General features: G+C 40.9%; 1 protein-coding gene across 8 annotated transcripts in view; it reads right to left on the bottom strand.

Moving 5' to 3' along the window:
- The window catches only part of APELA (apelin receptor early endogenous ligand), a 28279-nt gene extending 7597 nt beyond the window's left edge, over positions 1-20682 (bottom strand). For 3 of the 8 annotated variants that reach the window (XM_045987520.1, XM_045987479.1, XM_045987502.1), the window contains exons 1-2: positions 20450-20682; positions 18973-19062 (exon numbers count right to left, since the gene is read on the bottom strand). In XM_045987520.1, coding sequence (XP_045843476.1) covers positions 18974-19062; positions 20450-20525 — 165 coding nt within the window. In that variant the 5' untranslated portion in view covers positions 20526-20682 and the 3' untranslated portion in view covers position 18973. The other 5 variants (XR_006816182.1, XR_006816184.1, XR_006816191.1 and 2 more) reach the window with 4 other exon arrangements.
- Positions 20683-25449: the final 4767 nt, after the last annotated feature.

Here is a 25449-nt window from a genome sequence, read left to right as displayed (position 1 = left end):
CCATGAGGTCATCACCTAAACCAACAAACACCAAGGGCCAGATGCTCAACCAACTGAGCCACCCCGGTGCCCCTTATGATTTTCTTAATAACATTTGTTTTTATCTAGCTTACTTTACTGTAAGGATACAATATATCGTACATATAGCATACTAAATATACATTAATCAACTGTGTTTATATTATCAGTAAGGCTTCCCATCAACAGTAGACTATTAAGTTTTGGGGCAGCCAAAAGTTATATATGAATTTTTGACTACACAGGGGGTCAGTGCTACAAAATTCCAGGTTGTTCAAGTGTCAACTGTATATCCAACTATATCAATAATAACACTAAATGTGAATTTGGGTAGCTTGGCTGGCTCAGTCAGGAGAGCATGAGATTTTTGATCTCAGGGTCATGAGTTCAAGCCCCATGCTGGGTGTGGAGCCTACTTTAAAAAAAAAAAAAAAAAAAAGGCGCAATCACTGAACAATCCATTCAAAAGGCCGATCTTGTCAGACTGGGTAAAACGAAACAAAACAAACTTTTAATCTAACTGTGTAAAAACACACATATATTCAAAGGTCACAAATTGGTTAAAAGGATAGAAAAAGATATGCAAACAGCAACCATAAGACAGCTGAAGCAGATATACTAATGTCAGATAAACTCTAAGACCAAAAGTTATTAGAGACAAAGACATTTCATAATGATAAAAGGAGTCAACTGAGGAAGATGTAAGAATTATGAAGATACATGGACCTAACAACAGAGCCCCCAAAATACATGGAAGCAAAAACTGACTGAATTAAAAGGACAACAGATGATTCAACAATAGGATGAAGTTAGAAATCAAGAACAAATAAATTTGAAAAATTCACAAATATGTGGGAATAGACCACACACTGCTGAACAACCAATGGATCAAAGAAGAAATCACAAAGGAAGTAAGCAAATACTTTGAGATGGGGGTGCCTGGGTGGCCCAGTCAATGGGTGTCTGCCTTAGGCTCAGGTCATAACCCCAGGGTCCTGGGATCCCTGCTGGACAGGAAGCCTACTTCTCCCTCTTCCTCTCCCCGCACCCATCCCCCCCACCCCCCACTTGTGTTCCCTCTCTCTCTCTCTGTCAAATAAATAAATAAATACAATCTTAAAAGAAAATACTTTGAGATGAATATGAAAACTTATGGGATGTAGCTAATTAGTGCTTACAAGGAAATTTGTAACTCTAAACATCTGTATCAAAATAAGACAGATGTCTATCAGCAAGGTAACAGTTCACCTTAACACACTAAAAAAAGAGCAAATGAAACCTAAAGCAAGCAGAAAAAAGTAAGCATTAAAATAGAAATAAATGACATAGAGAACGGAGAAACTATAATGAAAAAGAACAAACCCAAAAGCTGGTCCCTTGAAGAGATCGATAAAACTAATAAACCTTACCTAGACTGACCAAGAATAAAGAAAAACTCAAATTACTAAACTTGGAAATGAAAGCAAAAACATCATTATTGACCTTACAGTAACATTTTTATAAGGTTATAAGGAAATATTCTGTAGAACTGTGTACCAAAAAATTGGGTAACTTAGATGAAAGAACAAGTTCTAAAAAGATACAAGCTACCAGGGCACCTGGGTGGCTCAGTGGGTTAAGACCTCTGCCTTTGGCTCAGATCGTGGTCCTGGGGTCCTGGGGTCAAGCCCCTCATTGGGCTCTCTGCTCGGCAGGGAGCCTACTTCCCCCCTCTCTCTGCCTGCCTCTCTGCCTACTTGTGATCTCTCTCTCTGTTAAATAAACAAAATCTTAAAAAAAAAAAAAAAGACACAAGCTACCAAAATTGCTTAAGAAGAAATTTAAACTTTTTTTTTTTTTTTTGAAGTATGCTCTACACCCAACGTGGGGCTTGAACTCATGACCCCAAGATCAAGAGTTACATGTTCTACTGACTGAGCCAGCCAGGTGCCCCAGAAATAAAAAATCTAATTAGGTCCATGACAAATAAAAATTACTGCATTAGCAATTTAAAAAACTTCCCACAAAGAAAAGTCCTATGTATGATTTCACTCATATATGGAATTTAAGAAACAAAACAGATGAATATATGGGGAAAGAAGAAAAAAAAAGACAAAAACAGAGAGAAAAAAACCATAAGAGACTCTTAACTATGGGAAACAAACTGGGGGTTGCTGGAGGGGAGGTTGGTGGGGGGGATGGGGTAATTGGATGATGGGAAGAGCACTTGCAGTACCTAAGGAGGGCACTTGCAGTAATGAGCACTGGGTGTTGTATGTAACCAATGAATTACTGAACTCTACCTCTGAAACTAATAATACAGTGTATGTTTAAATTAAACTTAAATAAAAAACTTAGAAAGAAAGAAAGCAAAGCCCTAGGCCAGATGGCTCCACTGGTGAATTTTACCAAATTTTTAATTTTTCCCCCAACCATTTAATATTTCAATGTCACACATGATTTCAATAGAACAAAAGACAAAAAAATGCATGATAATCTCAACAGATATAGAGGGGAAAAAAGTTAAAACTCAACACTCCTCTTTCACGATAAAAATTTTCAACAAACTAAGAATTAAAGGGAACTTCTTCAAACTGATAAAGGACAAATACAAAGACCCACAGTTAACATACTTAATGATGAGAGACTGAATGCTTTCCATCTAAAATCAAGTAACAACAAAGATGACTGTTTTCACCAATTCTATACAACATTGTACTAGAGATTCTAATTAGGGCAATTAGGCAAGGAAAGAAGATAAAAGACATCCAGATTAGAAAGAAAGAAGTAGGGGCCTCTGGCTGGCTCAGTCAGTAGAGCATGTTCCTCTTGGTCCTGGGGTTTTGAGTTCAAGCCCCAAGCTGGGTATAGAGATGATTTAAAAATAAAATCTTAAAAAAAAAAAAGAAAAAAGAAAGAATTGTAAGTATCTATCTGCTGATGACATGAGTTTATACATAACAGAGCCTAAGGAACCTACTAAAAATTATGAGAATGAATCAAAAATTTCACCAAGTTTACAAGATATAGGATCAATAAACAAAAATCAAATTATATTTTTATATATTAGCAATGAATAATTCAAAAATGAAATTAAGAAAATTCCATTTACAATGGCATCAAAAGAATAAAATACTTAAGAATAAATTAGACAAAATAAGTGAAGGGGTGCCTGGCTGGCTCGTCAGTAGAGTGTGAGACTCTTAATCTTGGGGTTATGAGTTGAAGCCCCACACTGTGGAGATTACTCAAAGAAATAAACTTTAAGAAACAAAGTGGAAAACTCATATTCCAAAAACTACAAAACATTGTTTAAAAAAATTAAATCTGACTAGATGGAAATACATTCCATGGTCTTGAGTTGGAAAACTTAATTGTCAAGATGGCAATACTTCCCATTTTGATCTATAGATTCAATAATCCTTTCCATTGGAAAGGCTGGCTCTTTGCAGAAACCCACAAACAGATCTTAAATATAGAAATTCAAGACAACCAGAATAACCACCCCCCCAAAAACCCCACAAAACCTACCAACCAAACAAAAACCTTGAAGAACTACGAAGTTGGAGGACTCACACATCCTTATTTAAAAGTTTGCTATAGGGGTGCCTGAGTGGTTCAGATGATTGGGCATCTGTCTTTGGCTCAGACTGTGACCTCCAGGTACTGGAATTGAGCCCCATGGCAGGCTCCCAGCTCAGTGGAGAGATTGCTTCTCCTCTCCCTCTGCTGGTGCTCTCTGTCTCTTTCCCTCAAATGAATAAACTAAAAAGTTTAAAAAATTAAAAAAAAAAAAAGCTTGCTATAGGGCACTTGGGTGACTCAATTGGTTGAAGTGCCTACCTTTGGCTCAGGTTGTGATCCCAGAGTCCTGGGATCCAGGCCCATGCAGGCTCCTTGCTCAGCTTGCTTCTCCCTCTCCCTCTGCCCCCCAACTTGTTCTTGCTCTCCCTCTAGTGCTCTCTGTCAAATAAATAGATAAAATCTTAAAAAAAAAAACTTGCTATAATATTACAATAATCATGAAAGAACAGTAGTAGCACAAGGAATGACATATAGATCAATGAAATAGAATTGAGAGCCCAGAAATAAACCCTTGCATTTATGGTCAATTGATTTTCAACAATAGTGCCTGCATAATTAAATGGGGGAAAAGAATAGTGTTTGCAAACAAATGGTGCTATAACTGGATGACGACAGAAATAGGAGGTTGGACCCTCACACACACACCACATATAAAACTGAACTCAAAATGGATCTCAGTCAGGGGCTCCAGGCTGGTTCAGTTAGTAGAATATGTGACTCATAAACTTCAAGTAGTGAGTTCGGGCCCCATGTTCAGGCAGACTTTATTTAAAAAAAATAAAGAAGAAGAATTTTTAAAAAAATGGATCACAGCCATAGATGTAAGTGATAAAACTACAGACTCTCTTAGAAGAAAACACAGGTGTAAATTATATTTGTAACCTCGGATTAGTCAGTGGTTTTATTTTTTATTTTTATTTATTAATTTTATTTATTTGCCAGAGATAGAAAGAAAGACTACAATCAGGGGCTCCGGAACAGCAGAGGAAGAGGGAGAAGCAGGCTCCTCGCTGAGCAAGGAACCCAATGTGGGACTCAATTCCAGGACCTTGGGATCATGACCTCAGCTGAAGGCAGCTGCTTAACCAACTGAGCCACCCAGGTGCCCCTTGTCAGTGGTTTTAAAACATGATGCCTAAAGCACAAGCAACCGAAGAAAAAATAGGCAAATCGGACTTTAACAAAACTAACAATTTTTGTGTTCAAGAATAACACTCAGAAAGTGAAAAGACAACCCACAGAATGGAAGAAAATAATTGCAAATGAAGTACTTGTATTCAAAGTATAAAGAATGCTTATAACTCAACAATAAAGATAAGCAAGCCAATTGAAAAATGGGCAAAGAATTTGAAAAGACATTTCTCCAAAGACAGACAAATGGCCAGTAAGTACACAAAAAGACACTCAACATCATTAGTCATTAGGGAAATGCAAATCAAAATCACAATGAGCTACAGCAGCCCCTCTTAGCCTGAGGGATGTATTCCAAGCCACCTAGTGAATACCTGAAACCATGGACAGTGCCAAGCCCTATGTATACTATGTTTTTTCCTGTTACACATCTATGATAAAATTTAACTTACAAATTAGGCACAGTAAGAGATCAACAATGACTAGTAAAATAGAACAATTATACCAATAAACCAATTAACAGTTATGTGAATATGATCTCTCTCTTTCAAAATACCTTATCTTACTATACTCACCCTTTCTTGTGGTAATATGAGATGACACAATGTCTACATGATGAGATAAAGTGAGGGGAATGACGCAGGCACCGCCATACAATGTTACGCAACCACTGACCTTCTGAAGACAGGTAGGAGGATCATCTGCTTCAGAACCACAGTTCACTACAGGATAACAGAAACCATGGACAACAAAATCATGGATAAGGGTTGGGGCGGGGGAGACTACTGTACCAACCCCCAGGATTCTTAAAGTAAAAAATGTTGGTGAGGATGTGGAGAAATTGGAACCCTTATATATTGCTGGTAGGAATGTAAAATACTGCAACCACTATGGAATATAGCTTGGCAGTTCCTCAGTAAGTTAAACAGAGAATAACCATATAACCCAGCAATTTCACTCTTAGGTGTATACCCAAGAGAACTGAAAACATCTGTTCAAACAAAAATTTTATAAACTAGGGGCACCTCAGTCACTAGAGCATTTAAGTCTTCATCTCAGGGTCATGAGTTCAAGCCCATGTTGGGTGTAGAGATTATAAATAAACTTAAAAAAATTATAAATGAATGTTCAGAGGAGAATTACCCCTAATAACCAAATAGTGAAAATAATAATGACTGCATAAACAAAAGGTTTCTATGCAATTTTATTTCATCTTTAAAAATGAATGAAGTGGGGCACCTGGGTGGCTCAGTGGGTTAAAAGCCTCTGCCTTCGGCTCAGGTCATGATCCCAGGGTCCTGGGATCGAGCCCCACATTGGGCTCTCTGCTCCATAGGGAGCCTGCTTCCTCCTCTCTCTTTGCCTGCCTCTCTGCCTAGTTGTGATTTCTCTCTGTCAAATAAATAAAATATTAAAAAAATTAAAAAAAACAAACAAAAAAAACGAATGAAGTACTAATATCTGCTACTATATGGATGGGTCTTGAAAACATTACGCTGAGTGAAATATGCCGATCATACAAGAAAAAAATCTCAAGAATATTTATATAAAATGCCCAGAATAGCAAATCTATAGGGAGAGAGAGTAGTTTAGTAGTTGTCTAGGATCAGAGAGCTGGGGAGAAATGGGAAGTGCCTGCTAATGGGTATGAATACTTCATTATGGGGTAATGAAAATGCTCTAAAATCAATTATCATGATGTCACACAACTACTTAAATACAGTAAAACCCATTAAACAGTACAACTTAAAATAGGTAAATTATACACTATATAAATATCTCAAAAAATTAAAAAATATGCATGTCCTAGTGATGCTTTTAGAAATGTTTTGTAAGTAAATGCACAAGTGTTCTAAGATGAGTGCATACATGTTCACTGCCCTGTTCAAAACAACATAAATACATTAATATCCATCAATAGCCAGGTTAAATAAATTAAGGCTGTCCATACAAAGAAACTGAAGAGTGGTTCAAGAGGACTGTCTCCCAGGGTGCCTGGCTGGCTCAGCTGGTAGAGCTTGCTCCTCTTGATCCTGGGCTTATGAGTCTGAGCCCCATGCTCGGTGTAGAGATTACTTACAAAAATAAAATCTTAAAAAAAAAAAAAAAAAAAGACTGTCTCCAGATCTACAAATAAATACAACTAAGCTTAGCAACCTAAAGAGGGAAGGTAATAAATGCATTACACATGTGTTTAAATTATGTGTTTGTATATATATAGTTTTTGTATATATAAAAATATTAGAGAAAAAAATGAGTATACATAAAGCGGAAAGCGCTAACACAATTTCTTTCTTCTTTTTAATGATTTTATTTATCTGAGAGAGAGCATCGAGCAGGGGATGGTGGGGGTGGGGGGAAAAGGGAGAAGTAGGTTTCCTGTTGAGCAGGGAGCACAACGTAGGGCTCAATCACAGGACCCTGGGACCATGACCTGAGCTGAAGACAGATGCTTAACCAACTGAGCCACCCAGGCACCCATGTTTTTTTTTTTAGATTTTATTTTTAAGTAATCTCCACACCCAATGTGGGGCTTGAACTCACAACCCTGAGATCCAGTCACATGTGCTACTGACTGAGCCAGCCAGTGCACACACACACACAAGTGAAGTGACATTTGATCAAAGCTCTTGACTGAGTAGGAATAAACTAGGTGAAGGGAAGGGCTAGAACATCCTAATCTTAGGTCCAGAGAAACAATGTGTGAAAGCTCTGAAGTGAAAAAAGGACATACACAGCTAGTGGGTCAGGTCAGATAGGGTAGAAGACAGAGCAGTGCTTGATCATGCGGTTTTGTGGGCTACATTAAGAATTTTATTTTGGGGGGCACCTGGCTGGCTCAGTGGCTTAAGCCTCTGCCTTCAGCTCAGGTCATGATCTTGGAGTCCTGGGATGGAGTCCCATATCATGCTCCCTGCTGAGCAGGGAGTCTGCTTCCCCTTCTCCCTCTGCTGCTCCCCCTGCTTGTGCTATCTCTCCTTCTCTTACTCTGTCAAATAAATAATAATAATAATAAAAATCTAAAAGAAAAAAAAATAATTTTATTTTGGGAAGAAAAAAAGTTTATTTTGGGGTACCAGGCTCAGTCAGGGGAGCATGCAACTCTTGATCTTGGAGTTGTAAATTCAAGCCCCGTGCTGGGTACCGAGATTAATTAAAAATATAATCTTTAAAAAAAAATAATTTGATTTTAATCTTAATAGTAATGAGAAATCACTAAAGGGTCTTGAAATGTATGAAGCTATGAATATGAAGAATGGGTAAAAGACGCAAAAGTAGGTATGAGGCAGCTGGTACAAGGCAGACAGCAGTGAGGCTTGGGTCATGTGAACTAGAGAGGAAATAAGTTTGGAATGGAGAGACTGAACATATAAATGGACAATAGCCATGGCCAGACTATATAAAGACCATAAAACAGAACTCTGACCTGCAAATGCTATAGCAACCAGTTGAGGAAGCCCAACCATGACCTGTGTAGCAACTGGCATCAAATAGTCAATATTCTCTCAATAACTACCAGGTTCCCTAATTTTGCCCTTCTTTACTCTGATGCCAATTCAGGCGTAAGGAAAGAAAGCCATATATACACCCCAAACCAATCACATAGGAAGTCTCATTTCTAGATAGCCTGACTCCAACTTCCAATCAGATCACACCTCAAAGCCTTCTCTTTTTTCCCCATGAAACTTTCCAACTCCCCTGCTTATCTCTTGTCCTCAGCCAAAAACAAATGACAGCGGCTGAATCTCTCACTCAAGCAAGCTCTGAATAAATAGGCTTTACTGATTTTCATTTGGAAGGTCTTCTCCCCCCTCCAGTATTATCAGTGAGTGTAAAGAAGAGATGTAGGCCCAAGGAATGGGTGAAACACACTGTGTTTTAACTACACATCAATTAAAATGAAAAACCAAAATGGGGCGCCCGGATGGCTCAGTTGGTTAAGCGTCTGCCTTTGGCTCAGGTCATGACTAGTGATCCAGCCCCTGGGATAGAGCCCCATGTCCTGCTCTCTGCTCAGTGGGAGCCTGCTTCTCCCTCTCCGTCTGCTGCTTCCCCTGCTTGTGCTTTCTCTCTCAAATAAATAAAATCTTAAAAAAAAAAGTAAAATAAATAAAATACTGAAACCTTAAAAAAATAAGTAAGTAAAAGAAGGAAAGACTGAAATGGAGTAGAAGAGGGCAGAGAAAAACTAGAGCTTGCAAGCCTTTTAGGTATGATTAAGCCTACCTAGGAGACAGAGGGTTAGCTGAGAACTTGATGGAAAAGCAGTAGAGCGTCACAAATCTAAGGTAAGCGATTTTTGCAGACATAGTTGTTAAAATTCTGAAAAATAAAAAGGAAGAATAAAAAAACCTTAATTTAAAAAGCTGAAGGTGACTGAAGGCTATTTTATTTTATTTTAAAGATTTATCTATTTATTTATTTGAGAGAGAGAGAGAGAGAGAACATGAATCTCAAGCAAGACTGTGCTGAGCTCGGAGCCTGAAGGCGGGGCTCAATCCCAGGACCCCGAGATCATGACCGGAACAGAAATGAAGAGTCAGCCACTTCGCCAACTGAGCCGCCTAGGTGCCCCAATGGCTATTTTAAAGAAGGTGTAAGATGATCAGAGTGGCTTGAGGTATGAATGGAAAATAATAGATCAGACAGGGTGCCTGGCTGGGTTAGTCAACAGAGGATGCAGCTCTCAATCTCAGAGTCATGAGGAAGGATAGTAGCCAAGCAGCCAGAGACCATGCTTTTCTTCCCCCCACCCCTCCCCAAGAGGAAACCACCCTTAAAGGGATTTTACACCACCCTGGAAAGAGCCCTCCACCCTTTCCCACGTGGCAAAAACCTGGTTGGATGACAGGTGCAGGGAGGGTTAATCAGATTAAAACAGCCCACCCAAGAGCCCAGTTAAACCCAGGATTTAGAAATTCCAGTCGCCAGCCTCTTGGGTCCCCTCCCTTCTTGGGAGCTTAGTTCTATGACTTTGCTATCGCCCAATAAACCTTGGTTTGCTGCCCACCAGTCTATCTGGTCTAACTCTTCAAAGTCGCATGACTGAGAACAGGGCACTGTGAGCAATGATGGAGGAAGAAAATCCTGTAACTGAGTTTGGGCACCGAGTCAGGTGTAGGGTTTACAATTGAGAAAGAAAACAAAATAGTGGATCAGAAGTGAGTACAAAAGATTGGTTTGAGAGCTTTCACAGAGAAGTGTCTGTGTGTTGTCTATTTTAGTATGTAGTCTTATCAGCATTTTTTTAAAAAAAATTTAACGAATTTTATTTATTTGAGAGAGAGTGCACAAGCAGGGGGGAGCTGCAGGCAGAGGGAGAAGCAGGCTCCCTGCTCAGTTCGATGTGGGACTTGATCCCAGGACCTCAGGATCATGACATGGGCCACAGGCAGACCCGACCCTTAGCTGACTGAGCCACCCAAACAGCCCTCTTACCATGTTTAAATCTCCATGTTGTTACGTAATCCAGAGAGCGAGGAGAATGAAGAAAATGTTTAAGGGACAGTTTCAGATTCCAGATAAAGTGGGAAGGGATGGGGAGGGGACCCACAACAGAGAGGAAGGAATGGCCTTGCTTTCCCAGGCGGTGGGAAGGCAGAGGAGGATGGGGTTGAGCAGGGTGGGAACTGGATTAGATGGGATTCTAGTTTGGTGCTGGGAAGTTGAGGGATATACCATCTGAAGACTTTTCTCTGTAATGTGAACAGGCAAGATCAGCTGCTAAAAAACGCAAAGAAGGGCCTAAAACCAGAGGTTTTAAGAAAAATTAAGAACCAGTGATCTTAGAGCATGAGGCAGCAAGTTGAGCACAGAAATGCAGCAGGAGCTTGCCAGATGGTAAGGGGAAGATGATGAATTTAGAAGTGGTTCCAGGGGGCGCCTGGGTGGCTCAGTGGGTTAAGCCTGCCTTTAGTCATGATCAGGTCATGATCTCAGGGTCCTGGGATTAAGCCCTCCATTGGGATCTCTGCTCAGCAGGAGATCTCTGCCCCTCTGCCTACTTGTGATCTGTCAAATAAATAAAAATCTTTTTTTAAGAAAAGATTTTATTTATTTAATTGACAGAGGGAGATCATAAGTAGGCAGAGAGGCAGGCAGAGAGAGAGGAAGGGAAGCAGGCTGCCCACTGAGCAGAGAGCCCGACGCGGGGCTTGATCCCAGGATCCTGGGATCAGGACCTGAGCTGAAGGCGGAGGCTTACTTAACTCACTGAGCCACCCAGGCGCCCCTAAATAAAAATCTTTAAAAAAATAAATAAATAAATAAAAGTGGTTCCAGTCTGGCTTCTTGTGTATTCTCCAGCAGCAGGAACATGACTGGGTGAAGACGTCAGGATTCTTCCAGAACAGTGTGATGAAGACAGAGCAACAAAGGGTGACCTATGATGTTGGCAGCAATTATGGAAATAATGAATTAGAGAATCTTAGCTGGAGGATGGAAGGAATCGGGAGGACTGGTGGGCCTGGAGGACGGTCAGCACTCCATGGAAGCCTGATGAAGTGCCAGTGGCCACTACTCAGAGTCCAGTTTGTCAGTTAATATTAGGAAATAAAGCTGAAAATGTGTGTTAGGGTCTCATTGTTCTAAGTTTTAACTTCTAAGATAATAACGAAAAGTTTCATTTCACTTCTGTCAGCAACATTTATGGACTGCCTCACTGTATTCAGGACATTTTTATCAGCTAATGATACGAAGATCAACCCAACCCACACTCCATGGCACTGTGGCCTCCAGATCCAGTTTTTTGTGACCAGGCAGCCAGCAGGGGTCCTGCGCGGACACCAGCCCCTCTGGCAAGCTCCTGTGGAACGCAGCTGCAGAACCACCAGCAAAGTAGCAAAGAAATGGAAATTCAGGTATCACTTCCCCAACAGCTCTTGTGATCAAATCTCCCTTGCTTCCCAGGGCCTCTATTTTAAGTAGCTCCTAGATATGAACCCTTTTGGGGGGGGGCAAACCCCCCACCTTGGGTCTGAATTGACCCGATCAAGACCCCAACCCAGGAACCCCAAAGCATTCCACCCAGTCAGGAATATTGGCATGTGCCCTGGGGCTGGTCTCTAGGTTGGCATCCTCCCTTGACCTCCCCCAGGTGACCCCTCCAGGAGTGTTGCACACTTTCTCCAGGACCTATGAGTCATGAAGTTCCCTATTTCCAATCACCTGTGCGCCAGCTTTTTAACTAAGGTTCACGGGCTCATTGTTCTGTACTGGTGCTCCACTTAACAAACGTTAACTTAACAAAGCAGAACAGCCACCCTCTGCCTTCAGGGAATTTATATCCTGCGGGAGGAAGGAGTACCAGCAATTAAGGTGTTCCAATGCAGTGAGGCAAGTACTTTGACAGAATTACACAAATAGGGTGAGGGAAAATGTAGACATCTAATACAATTCGTAGGGGCATCAGCCTCTGGGAAGCTTTCCTGAAGGATGAATGAACTGCAAAGAAAAGCGTCAAATAAGGACACTGCAGGCAGAAGTATACTTTGAGGAACAGTCAAAGGTGAAGAACACGAACTAGAAAGTCATGTTAATAATAAACTCTGGCTAGCAGCTACCCTGTGCTAGGTAGGGTATGGCCAAGTTAACACCATTACTAGCTCCAACTTACAGGTCTAGAAGCTAAGAGGATCTTAAGCCAGATAAGTGACTTACCAGTGACTACCAGTGCGTCAGCTTGTGGTCAGAGTTCGAATCCACAGAGGCTGGTATTAGTTCTTTCTTATCCCTTCTAGAGAGGGAAGGCGGAGAAGAGGTGACAGGATGCTGGAGAGGTGTATTTCGTTAAGGTCTTGTTTCTTAAATTGTGGGAGTTCTCACTGTCCTGAAGGCTACAGGGACAATCACTTAATTAAGATGTGACATGGCTGGATTTACAGTTTAGGAAGAATCAGTTGATAAAATTAAAAAAAAAAAAGGCTTTTCCAGAACTGGAGGCTGTAGTGATGAGTTAAGGAGTTGAAGTCATGCCGGGGAGCTCTAACAGGTACTAAGATAGTGGTAACAGAGATGAAGAGGGAGCAGATTTTTACAAGTATTTCAAGGTAGAAATGAGAGGCCTGGGAGACCAACCAGAACTGAATACTACAGCACCGGCAGCTCAAAGAGTTACACTGAGGGATGCCGTGTGGCTCGGTGGGTTAAGTCTCTGCCTTTGGCTCAGGTCAGATCCCTGGGTCCTGGGATTGGGCCCCACATCAGGCCCCCTGCTTGGTAGAGAGCCTGCTTCTCCCTCTCCCCCTGCTTGTGCTCTCTCTTGCTATCTCTCTCTCTCCCACAAATAAACACAATCTTTAAAAAAAATTTTTTTTAATTTACACTGTCAAGGTAGAATGTATATTTTATAGCACAGAGCTTGATACATAGTAAACATCTAATATATCATAGCTCTACAATTATTCTCCAGATTCCAAGACATATCTGAGTGGAAGGAATTGAAGACTTTAAAGTGTACATTTATTCGTTCATCAAATATTTCTGTGGAGCTTACGGCAGTCACTGGGTGTATAGCTGTCATCAAAGCGAAGTCTCTGTTCTTGTGGAACTTACTTCTAATGAAGAGAGAAAGATACTAAACAATAACAAAGTCAGGTGGCAGGTGTCATGGAGAACAAACCATGAAAAAGGAAACAGAGTTACCTTGGGTGGAATGAGGTACTGCTTTTTTTTTTTTTTTAAGATTGTATTTATTTATTTGCCAGACAGAGATCACAAGTAGGCAGAGAGGTGGGCAGAGAGAGGAAGGCAGAGAGAGGAAGGGAAGCAGGCTCCCTGCCGAGCAGAGAGCCGGATGTTGGCTCTCTCTCCTAGGATGCTGGGATCATGACCAGAGCCCAAGGCAAAGGCTTTAACCCACTGAGCCACCCAGGCACCCCTGAGGTACTGCTTTCTTATATGAGCTTATTTTTGCATTGTGTATTTATTTTAAAGATTTATTTATTTATCTGAGAGACAGAGAAAGAGAGAGAAGCCACCAGGTGAAGGGGCAGATTAGAGAGAAACTTAAGCAGACTCACACACAGCACGGAGCCTGATGTGGGGCTCAATCTCAGGACCCTGAGATCATGACCTGAGCAGAAATCAAGAGTCAGGCGCTTGACTGACTGTGCCACATAGGCGCCCCAGTGTTGCAGGGAACAGATGCAGGGAAGTCCTTCTTGATGACATCTACGATATTGGAACAGAGAACGGAATTACAAGAATAAACTATGGGTATGCAGAAGTCATGGCAGAGATTTGCCGGATTCATGTAGGCATGAACTTGAAGTGACTGAGAACAGCTAAGGTGATTCCAAGTAGGCAACTGCACACCGTGTACAGGTACTATAAGGAATAGTGATTTGTTTCAAAGATAAATAATCAAAATGGAGCGTGGTATCATCAAAACCAAGGAAAATCTATTCCCTAACTACCTATAGCAAGATAACTGAGACCAGAATCGAAATGTGTTCACTGGATTGAGAAGTCACTGTTTATCTTTCCCAGAACGCAGCATGGAGGAGATGGTAAGAAAGGAAACAGCCACCTTTTCAAAAAATTTGGCTATGCAGAGAAGAACCTGGGCTAGTCACTAGAGAGCACCATAGGGTCAGTGGTGCTCGTGTTTTCCTCTTCTTAAAAGAGGAAACAAACCAGTTTTGACATAGTGAACCATCTGAGTAAGAAAGGGAGTGACTCTTAGATAAGGTTCTTGAGGTGTAGAGAGATTAACCATACCCAGGAAAGGAAAAGAAAACGGAAGTTGTAGCAGATGTAAATGTAGTCTAAGTGCAATCTAATTTTTTTTTAAATATTTAATTTATTTATTTGACAGAGAGAGATCACAAGTAGGCGGAGAGGCAGGCAGAGAGAGAGGAGGAAGCAGGCTCCCTGCTGAGTGGAGAGCCGGATGGGGGGCTCGATCCCAGGACCCTGAGACCATGACCTGAGCCGAAGGCAGAGGCTTTAACCCACTGAGCCACCCAGGCACCCCTGAGTGCAGTCTAATTTTAAAGCTTGATGAGATCTCCATTTTCTCTGGGAAGAGAAATTATCTCTTGTGAATTGGAAAAGGTTCAGGAATTCAAGGAAACTAGAGTTCATTAGAGGTTTAAATGCAGGCGAATGGGAATCAGAGGTGCCTAAAAGTAAGCAGGAGTTTTTCTCAGGGGCACCTGGATGGCATAGTCAGAAGAACATGCCACTCTTGATCTTGGGGTTGTGAGTTCAAGCCCTACATTGAGTGTAGAGGTTATGAAAAAAAAAAAAAAAAAAAAAGTTTTTCTCAGAAAGTCCTGCTAACATTGAAGATAAAATGCTTCACAAAAGTAGAGATTCTGTGCTTTAGAGAGTTGGCTTTCACAGTTCAGCCAAAGAGGCAGCATGCAATGAGAAGGGCCAAAACAATAAACAAGACAATTGCAGAAAGAACTGGCAGGCAGGGCTAGAGGATTGGTCAAAGGAGTGGGAAGTCTGTAACTGTGAGGGGGTAAGAATAAGGCAGAAAATAGAGAATATATAAGTACTTAACATTTTGAATGGTAGTCAAGAGTGACAAGAGAGTATTGGCTGGTCTCAATTTAAAATAATGTATTAAAATGTACCTTTACCAGGGCGCCTGGGTGGCTCAGTCAGTTAAGCATCCAGCTCTTGGTTTCAGCTCAGATCAGGATCTCCCTGCCATGAGATCCACCCCCCCACCCCCACCTTGGTGCTCAGCCCCAGTCAGCTGGGGCTCTCCTCCTCCCCCTCCTCCTTCCCCACCCTCCTTCGCACCCTGACCCTCCCACAGTCCCCTGCTCAGGAGCTCTCTCTAAAATAAATAAATCTTTTTTAAATTAAACAAAAAAAAAATTAAATCTACTTTACCAAAAACCCTTTCATAGCCATTGCCTCTGGGAAATGAAGGGCCAAAGGTTAGAATGGGAGACTTTTTACTTTTGACTTTACATTCTTTCATACTGTTAGGAAAAGATTTTACACCATGAACATGTCACAATTATTAAAAAGCTAGATAGGGGTGCCTGGCTGGCTCAGTCATTGGAGCATATGACTCTTAATCTCAGGGCTGTAAATTCAAGCACCATGCTGGATGCAGAGATTATATTAAAAAACTGTGATAGAGTATATAGGAATAGGTTATGTAGTTATCTAGAGTATCTATTTATTTTAAAGATTTATTTATTTATTTGACAGACAGAGATCACAAGTAGGCAGAGAGGCAGGCAGAGAGAGAGGAGGAAGCCGGTTCCCTGCTAAGCAGAGAGCCTGATGCAGGGCTCTATCCCAGGACCCTGGGATCATGACCTGAGCCAAAGGCAGAGGCTTTAACCCACCAAGTCACCCAGGCGCCCTGAGTATCTATTTATTTTAAAGATTTGAGAGAGAGAGAATGAGCTGGGTAAGAGCAGAAAGAAAGGGAGGAGCAGACTCCCTGCTGAACAGGGAGCCCAACTCGGGGTTGCATCCCTCATAACCTGAGCCAAAGGTAGACGTTTAACCAATTGAGCTGCCCAGCTGCCCCCTAGAGTAGTATTTATACAGAAAAGCATTGATATAGTGAGATTTTATGGGTGAATGAGGAAAATCATTGGAATCGAAGGATCCTACCTCATTTTCCACTCTAACACTCTCACATTAGTCTATAAACTTGGATTTCCTGACATCCTTTCTCTTGTTTTCCTCCACTCTAATTCACTTAGGGGTGAACCTGATGCCAACTTATTCCAGCAAGAAAAAACATTTATCAAGAGAATGAATTTTAGGGGAGTCTGGGTGGCTCAGTCACTTAAGTGTCTGCCTTCGGTTCAAGTCATTATCCCAGGGTCCTGGGATTAAGCCCCACATCCGGCTCAGGGAGCCCTCTTCTCCCTCTCCCTGCTACGCTGCCTACTTGTGCTCTCTCTCTCTCTGTCAAATAAATAAAATCTTCAAAGAATGAACTTCACACAGCACAGATTTCTCTATTTAATTAACTCAGTTGTACAGTTTGGAAAATGTCTCTGAGGATCATGGAGAAGGACTCAAGGAGCTGGTAAAATTTACATGGCAACGATAATAAGGCATTCTTATTAAGGGAGCTAAAAGTCTAAGCTATTTCAAAGGTTAGTCTGGACAACTTCCAAAGTCAACTGTTTACCTTACCTATCCTCTTCCAGCCTTACATGACCCTAGCTGTAACCATGTGTGATTTTTATCTAAAACATGCAGAAAACAGGAGTGCCTGGCTGGCTCAGTCAGCAGAGCACAGAGACTCTTGATCTCTGGGTCGTGAGTTCAAGCCCCCTGATGGGTGTAAAGTTTACATAAAAAATAATAAACAAACAAAACATGAAGAAAACAGAGGGGGGATAAGTGAAAGGGAGGTTCTGACTTAGAGTTCCACTACCTAGGTCTCTAGTGATTTAGCCAGCCATCAAGTTGTTGTGTTGCAGAACATGTAAAAAAGTGTTCAAGTATTTGGGACAAATGAGGATTACGCTTTCACATCTGAAGGTAGCGCTTGTTACTACAGCATCACTGAGCAAGATCCTAGAAAAGTGTCTTAATATTTAGTCCACGTTGGCTCTTATGCTATCACTGGATTTCAAAAATGGGAGTTTATACATTCTTCGAAGAACTTTAACTGGAATGCAGGGATGGCCTAATCTAAACAGAAATGAGAAAATCGATATTGTAACCCGAGCGGTTGTTTACAGCAATCAGCCAAATTTGGTAAAGGACTGCTCTTATTAAATGGTTGACGTGGCTTTTCTTTAGATTGCCCTTTGGTTTACGAAGTTTTCCTTAACTTTGACAATTCAAATTTCACCACTCTGTCTTGTTTACTTGTGACCCTTGTTTTCAGGGCAGGTGGTTTGTGCAGAAAGCTGATACAACCTGGGGCTGCAGGCTTTTATTTGCGTTCCGCAAGGTATCTTCCTCAGTATATGCAGGAATTCCCTTGCTACTGTGGACCGCCTCCTCTCCTCTTTGTTATTTGTGGAGGAGTGCTGGGAAAGTCTTGAACTTCTCCACTCCTCCTAAGCACAGATTTCACTGCTATTTGTATGTGGGACTGAAATGCATTATCGACACATGCCAAAGGATTTTTTAGCATCGAAAATGTTTTAGCCCCTAATTGGCTTCTCGGGAATTTCTTACTGTATCTTTCTGGATTTTTCCACTAGACCTGTTTTTCATATTTTGATAGCAAAGGGTAATTTGTTACAGATACAGGTGTAGAGAACTTGGCTTTTTGTCTTAGCCCTCTTGATAAATGATTACTCATTTGCTCCTTCGTTTAATGTCCCACTATGGGACTTTCACCAGGTTTGGAAAGCATGTATTATTGAACAAGAGGCATGGCAACCATTCTTTCCTTGAATGAATAGTGCCATAAACACAACAGTCTACAGACCAACTGAATAAGCTAATTTAGCAATTGCCTCTGTATGCTAACCAGCTGAGGGCTATTTCAATGGCATTTTTTAAAGGATGATATATTTTAGAAGAATTAAGGAGCTTAAAATAATTACAATGGAATGCCAAGTCATTTATTTTTTAGTATGAAGAAATACACACTTGGGCACTGTTTGAAGTTAATTGATTCAAGCAGTGTTACTGGTAGTGGTGTGGATAAAATCATTGGCCTTTCAGTGAATGTAAGGGAAAAAAGAGGTGGGGGAGAGAGAGGGGAGCAAAATTCTATTCAGAATTTATCCTTAAAGATGCAGCAGCCATCAAGACCAACTCTATGAGTTGGTATCAATATTAAATTGGTTTTGTACATTAAATGAAATTTTGCCAAGAAAAACTGGTTTAATAAATCATTAAAATATCAAGGATGGTACATCATTTATATGGTGTCACTGGGCAAATATCTCCAAATGCTTTCCAAGGACACAATGGTCTTAGGGAGAAATGTGCTTGTTCTGGATGGCATACAGAGCTATTCAGTGTTTTTCAAAACATATGTTTAAAGATACTCTCACAATTACATTCTCTTGGTACCTGATTTTTCTATTATGAAATTGCTAAACACAAACCACAGTAGTAATCCCCATACTATCACTCACAATCAACAATTATCAAGATTTTCCTACATTTACTTTATCTCATTGAACAACTAAAGCAATTCTCACATATCGTGTCATTCACTGGTTCATTTGTCAGTACGCATCCCTTGAACTGGTATCACCTTAAAGGTATTATCACATATTACAAAATATAAATGGACCTTCTTTGAACTTTGGAACATTGCCTAAATGTAGTAAAATAATTTTCTGTCAGAAATACCTCAGGGGAAGGGCACCCGTGAATGGAGAGGCACACATCTCCTCTGAAGGCAGTTGTGTCTGTGCAATTTTCTTTTTACAGCCAAATTAGCTGAGAAAAAAAAAGGGGGTAAATATTAGGAGCAGTTTTCAGAAAATGGATTATTGTTTAATCTGGAGAATGTAAAGGAATATTTTGGATCCAGGCTATACTGTGGTATATATTTGCTACTTGTTCAGGTGTGACTGTGACCTGAAAATTATTGTGATGCAAAAGCACGGAATATCTTCCTAATATATTCATATTAGGCTCTAGTTCACAGCAAGCTGTAGTTGTAGTAACCTCCTCCTTCCACATGACTTCTTCCTCAGCGCTCTTGGACCTTTCGTCCTCTGTAATGAATCAATCACAGATGTAATTTTACAAGAACATTGTCCAAGATGTTCCGTAGTTCAGAAAAGTTTGATTAGCAACTGCTCTAAGCTGTAAGAAGGGGTCAGTTGCTTTCTGAACTGCTGTCCCGCACATTTTCTCTTATTTATGTAAAAGGGCAAACTAGGGGACGTCATCTGAAATAACCTCAGCAATTAGACTTCTGATGAACTAAAAAGGAGAGACGGAATTTTTAACCAGCTGTGTACCCTTTTCTGCCCTAAATGGAGAAGTACATTACCAACTGAATAACCGAATGTATTTGGAATAAATATTACCCCCCTCTATTTAAATATTTTTCCTGAGTCAGAAAACCTAATTTTTTTTTACTTGCCAAGTGCTTTGAAATCTCAGATACTTCGTTTTGAAGTAAAAGCGCATTAGAGTAACTCTGCTTACTAATTCCTGTTGGTTAAGAACGAAGCAGCATACATCATCTTTGAAAAACGTGTCGTCAATTAACGTTATCTTGACCATAAATATTTCTGACATTTTTGGCTCCTTTAGCACAATACTACTAAAACTGGATTTTCAAGTGAGACATCTAATTATATAACTAGAAATAACAGCTATCATAACCTGTTTTAAGATTTCATCTGCAACCTGTTACATGATTTTTGTTGTTAATTCAAATTAATAACGTTGCCCCACTCCAGCCAGCAACATGTTCTTCTAATCAACTGCTTTGGATTTTAGATTTCACCTAAAAATCTGTCCAAGTTTGTTGACCTTTGTCATGAATAGACCAAACAGTTCTTTTTTCTTTCTTTCTTTTTTTTTTTTACTTATAAGGACAACATATCTAAAATAGCTAAGGAATAAATTTTCTTTTAATTTAAAAAAATAGTGGCAAAATTTTATCATCATTTTTAAATCCACCTACTTTTTAAAAAAAGCATTCAAATACTGGACCTACCAGGATAGATAACATTCTCTTGAAATCTTACACATTTACCGGTACCTCAAGCACCACTAAGTGATTTTCATCAGGAACATGATCCTGCTCCCTCCCACCTACGGGCCCAAACAGGCAGAAACAAGTTACTCGGTCCACACACAGTCCTACCTGGTCTCTGTCCGTTGATAAGAAGAAGACTCATCACGAAAAGCAGAAAGGCAAAAAGGAACTGTTGCAACCTCATTTTCCTGCCCCCCTGAAGTAGAGCAACAGCTCGCAACGTAAACCAGTCTTGAAGAGTCTGTGCGGTATCGGTGAGGCTCCCCTCACATTCTACTGACGAGCCTCAGACAACGGCCAGCTGCTTTTTCCAGAAAGGTTAATGATCACATCAGACAAGGTTACTGGTGCTGTGGTCGAGCCTCTCTCGGTCGCAAACCCCTCCTCCCCTCCTCCCCTCCTCCCCCTCCCCCTCCCCCTCCTCCCGACACTCCCCTTTATTTCCATAAGCAAATATTGGTGAAGTAAACCATTCAAGCGTGCTGTAACTTAGTGGCAGTCTGCTGTGGAAGCTTCTAGGGGAGACTTAAACTCAATTTGGAGGTGGAGAAATATGTAAAACGAGGCAGGGCTTTGCCCCCTCCCCTCACTATTTGCATCTGTTTAAACTTTGCATTGCCCATATTGGTCCCACATGCAGAAACCAATAGAAATGACAGGAAGTCTCTCTTTTGTCCTCTTCAGAAGGAATTCTGCCGCTCTGACTTAACACTCCCAAATACTTTGTGGCAGAACATGTGCTGAAATGCTTTCTCTTTACCAAACCCACGGCCAAGTGGTGCCTATTTACTCCAAATCTCTAAATTGCTTAATCTCTGTGGTTTTCTATCAGTATCAACATTCCTGGGGTTTTAGAATGAATGTTCTGAAGTAAATTTTCTGAAATGTTTATATTTTTATTTCCCAAAGTGCAGTTTAAAAAGTAATGGAGATCACTTTCATCTGCAATACCATCCAGGATTTTTTAAAAAGGAAGTTCAGGAAAGCCACAAACTCATGAAATCTGTGTTCCGTTAAAAATTTTATATGTAGTGGAATACCAGGCTAACATATCACAGGCACAGAAATGAGACGTGGAGAAACGAGTTCTCAGTTCATCTTCCACTGAATTCAGAAGACGCAGGAACAGCCTGCTATTGTCGCTCCCACACATGCACTGGGATTTTTTTGGAAGCATTTCCTTGTCACATGTAGCTGTTGTAAACAGGAACCGCTGTATTTACCTATAAAGCGAACCAAAAGGATGGTATAGATACACTCTAGAATACAGGTAGAGCCTAAATACCAAATATAAAGCGTATGCAACTTGTTATAAGTGGCCATTCTAGGGCATTTTAAATAAAATAAATAAGTAAAAGATTTACATAAAATCTTCTCAAGGTGCAGGGAGGTGATGAACAACCTTGGGCTTCCAGAGCTTTGAAATTAATGCATAATTTGTCCTAATGTTATGAGTCACTCTGTGAAATTCCCTGCCTGTCTAATTATGCCTGCACTTTATAACGGGCAATAGCATACAGAAATTCTTCAAGTCACTTAAAATCCAATGACTATATGCCCATTTGATGACTGCAAACATAATGTCGAAGAGTACTACATTCTTGTGCTATATTAGTACATTACTCCACAGAATCAATGGAATACAAGAATTTGGACTCATGATATAAAAATGCACCAGAAGGGGGCGCCAAGGTGGCTCAGTCAGTTAAGCATCTGCCTTCTGCTCAGGTCATGATCCCAGAGTCCTGGAATCCAGCCCTGCGTGGGCTCCCTGCTCAGCGGGAAGCCTGATTCTCCCTCTCCCTCTGCTACTCCCCCTGCTTGTGCTCGCTCCCTCAACTAAATAAAATCTTAAAAAAAAAAAAAAAAAAGCACCGGGGTGTCTGGCTGGCTCAGTCAGAAGAGCTGCGACTCTTATCTTTGGGTTGTGAGTTCCAGTCCCACACTGGGTGTGGAGATTACTTGAAAATAAATGAACTTTTAAAAAGTAGTAAAAAATAGGGGTGCCTGGGTAGCTCAGTGGATTAAGCCTCTGCCTTCGGCTCAGGTCATGATCCCAGGGTCCTCAGATCGAGCCCCACATTGGGCTCTGCTTAGTGAGGAACCTGCTTCACCCTCTCTCTCTGCCTGCCTCTCTGCCTACTTGTGATCTCTCTCTCTCTGTCAAATAAATAAATTAAATATTTTTTAAAAGTAGTAAACAATAAAAAAAATAAAAGTGCATCATGAGTAATTTATGATGTCACTTCCCCTTCAAACTGTCACTTCCCCTTCAAACTTCCCATTATAGCATATTGGAAAACAGCAAGCTAACAAAATTAAGTGTTAAACAAACTAAGAGGAGACCAATACAGATTTTGACAATATAACTTCAGGCCAACTTTTAAGTATATTCAAAGGCAGAACAGTGAGTTTTCTTTAGGATAAAATAGTGACGACCACAGACTGCATATATTAAGATTGTTTATATTTCATTACCAGATGATAAACAATGAGCTCCTAGACTACAGACAATAAAAGCCAAGCACTGTGGAAGATATAGGACATCTCTACTGATCAGGATACAATGAAGTGTTGCATTTGTCATATAGACTTTGGGTTGTCTGCCTGGCTCAAGTCAGTAGAGCATGCGACTCTTGATCTCAGGGTTGTAAGGTCAAGCCCCATGTTGGGTGTAGAGATTATTCCCACCCACCCACCCCACCCACCCCCCGCAAAAAAAAAATCTCTGTCATGTAACTACTTTGGACATCAATTTTCTTATTAAAAAAAAATGATATGAAATAGCAGGTTTTCCACCTGTAAGAGGTATAATGTATTACATTTTCAAAACTTAAGACATTATTTATTTATATATTTAAATAGTATTCTTACCAAAACAACTTAAGGAAGAAGATGATGATGGTTATATTTAAGCAGTTGTTTTGGGGAGGGGGGTTCAGCAATAAAGTGTTATGAAGTCGACGGGCAAACTGAAGTGCTAGACATTGAAGGACAATGACACGTGATCCAGCATTTCTAAGGAATGCGGGTTACCAATGGTGGTAAATCATTCATGTCAGTATTGAACAACCAGACATGGAGAAATCTCACTAGCAAAATGATTAGTGAAAACAATGCAACTGGCTCTGCAAACAGTGCTTGTAGCCTGCAGCTAGATGAAAAGGATGAATCATCTTTGTTTATGTGGACAGAAAACCCCACTTCACCCCGCCTACAGCGGTCAGGCTCCTTTGAGTGAACCAAGCCCTGTCCTTCTGGGCCAGGTACCAGACTAAGTGTGTTGCTTGAATTACTCCACTTAATCTTCCCCCAAACACTGTGAAGTACTACTCCCTGTTTATTAGACGAGAAAATGATCAACTGAAGAGGGTGTGGCCTCCAACGCTATACAACTGGGAAGACGAATCCATGGAGTTAAAAGTTCATGAACAGAGCTCCCAGCCATTTTGCTTTCTTCCCCTCTTAGGCCCAAATCCTAGTTCTTACAATAATGGCTTCTTGAAGACATTGCAAAAGTCAGGATATGTTAGGAACACACTTCTTGTACTGGATTGAATAGTGTCCCCCCAAAATTCATGTCAACCTGGTGCGTCAGAACATGACCTTGTTTGGAAAGAGGATCTTTGCACACGGAAGTCATTAAGATTGAGATCATACTGGAGTAGGGGGTTTCTAAATCCAACATGACTGGGGGGAGTCCTTACAAGAGAAAGGAGGAGAGACAGAGGAACACACAGGGACACACAGGGAGAAGGCCATATTGCCCCAGAGGCAGAGATTGGATTTATGCTGCTACAAGCCTAGGAACACCAAGGATTGGCAGCAACTGCCAAAAGTTAGGAGAGAGGCATAGTACATACTCTCCCTCTGATCCCCCAAGAAGGAACCAAACCTGCTGACACTTTGGTTTTGGACTTCCGGCCTTCTGAATGGTGAGATAATAGAATTCTGTTGTTTTGAGCCACCCAGTTTGTGGTACTTTGTTAGAGATGCCCTAGGGAACTGGGGTGCCTGGGTGGCTGAGTCAGTTAAGCAGCCGACTCCTGATTTCGGCTCAGGTCAGGATCTCAGGCTCCTGAGATGGAGCCCAGCGTCAGGCTCCATGCTCAGTGGGGAGACTGCTTGAGTTTCTCTCTCTCCCTCTGTCCCACCCCCGGCTTCGCCCTCTATCTCTTTCTCTCTGTCCCTCTAAAATAAATAAATAAACCTTAAAAAAAAAAAAAAGAACTATAGAAGCCCTAGAAAGCCAATACTCTTATCTATATTCATTATTCTATGAGAAGTTGTATTGTCTGTATGATTCCACCAAAAAGATACTTATTTTAATTAATTGACCCACTATGTATTCAAAGATTTTATTTGTTTGTCAGAGAGAGAGAGGGAGAACACAAGCAGGTAGAACCGCAGGCAGCAGCAGGGGGAGAGAGAGAAGCAGGCTCTCTGCTCAGCAGGGAGCAGAGAGCCTGATGCGGGGCTCCATCCCAGAACCCTGGAATCATGAGCTGAACTGAAGGCAGTGACTTAACCCACTGAGCCACCCAGGCGTCCCAAGATGTTATTTTTATAGTGGAATGCTATGTATGCCAAGTATGTAGCAGAAGTGATTGTTTTTAGACACCATACTCTGATGATTTACTTTTCACCTCCATTTTACAGATGAGAAAACAAACTCAGAATTAAGTGATCTGCCCCAAATTAAATTAAATAGCTCATAGCAAAGCCAAGGTGAGGCTTGTGTCTATATAGTTCTAGACCTCTTACTCCTTTGATTTTGATCCCATGCCTTCATGTGTCCTAAGAGGTCCTGCCCCAACTGTCTTGCCTTCTTTTCCATCTGCATCTTATTATTTCCTTCTCTCTCTCTCCCTATGAATGTGCACTCTCTAACCTAAAAATTCTCTCTCTGCCCAATTTCATTCAGCCCCTATTCAGCCAGAAGTCTGAAATAAAGACGGCGCCCTGACTGTTCTACTCCCTCACCACCTTTTCAGGGCACATCTTCCTGATACTGGACTCCAGTTTTCACCACCATGTGACTGAAACTTGTATGTCTCACATAAAATCATTAAACTTTCAAATAGGGCCTTTTCTGGGAAAACCTTCAT

This window comes from Meles meles, chromosome 2, assembly GCF_922984935.1.
Source record: "Meles meles chromosome 2, mMelMel3.1 paternal haplotype, whole genome shotgun sequence".
NCBI lineage: Eukaryota > Metazoa > Chordata > Mammalia > Carnivora > Mustelidae > Meles > Meles meles.
Note: the sequence above shows the minus strand (reverse complement) of the source record. Positions and strands in the feature narration are given on the sequence as shown.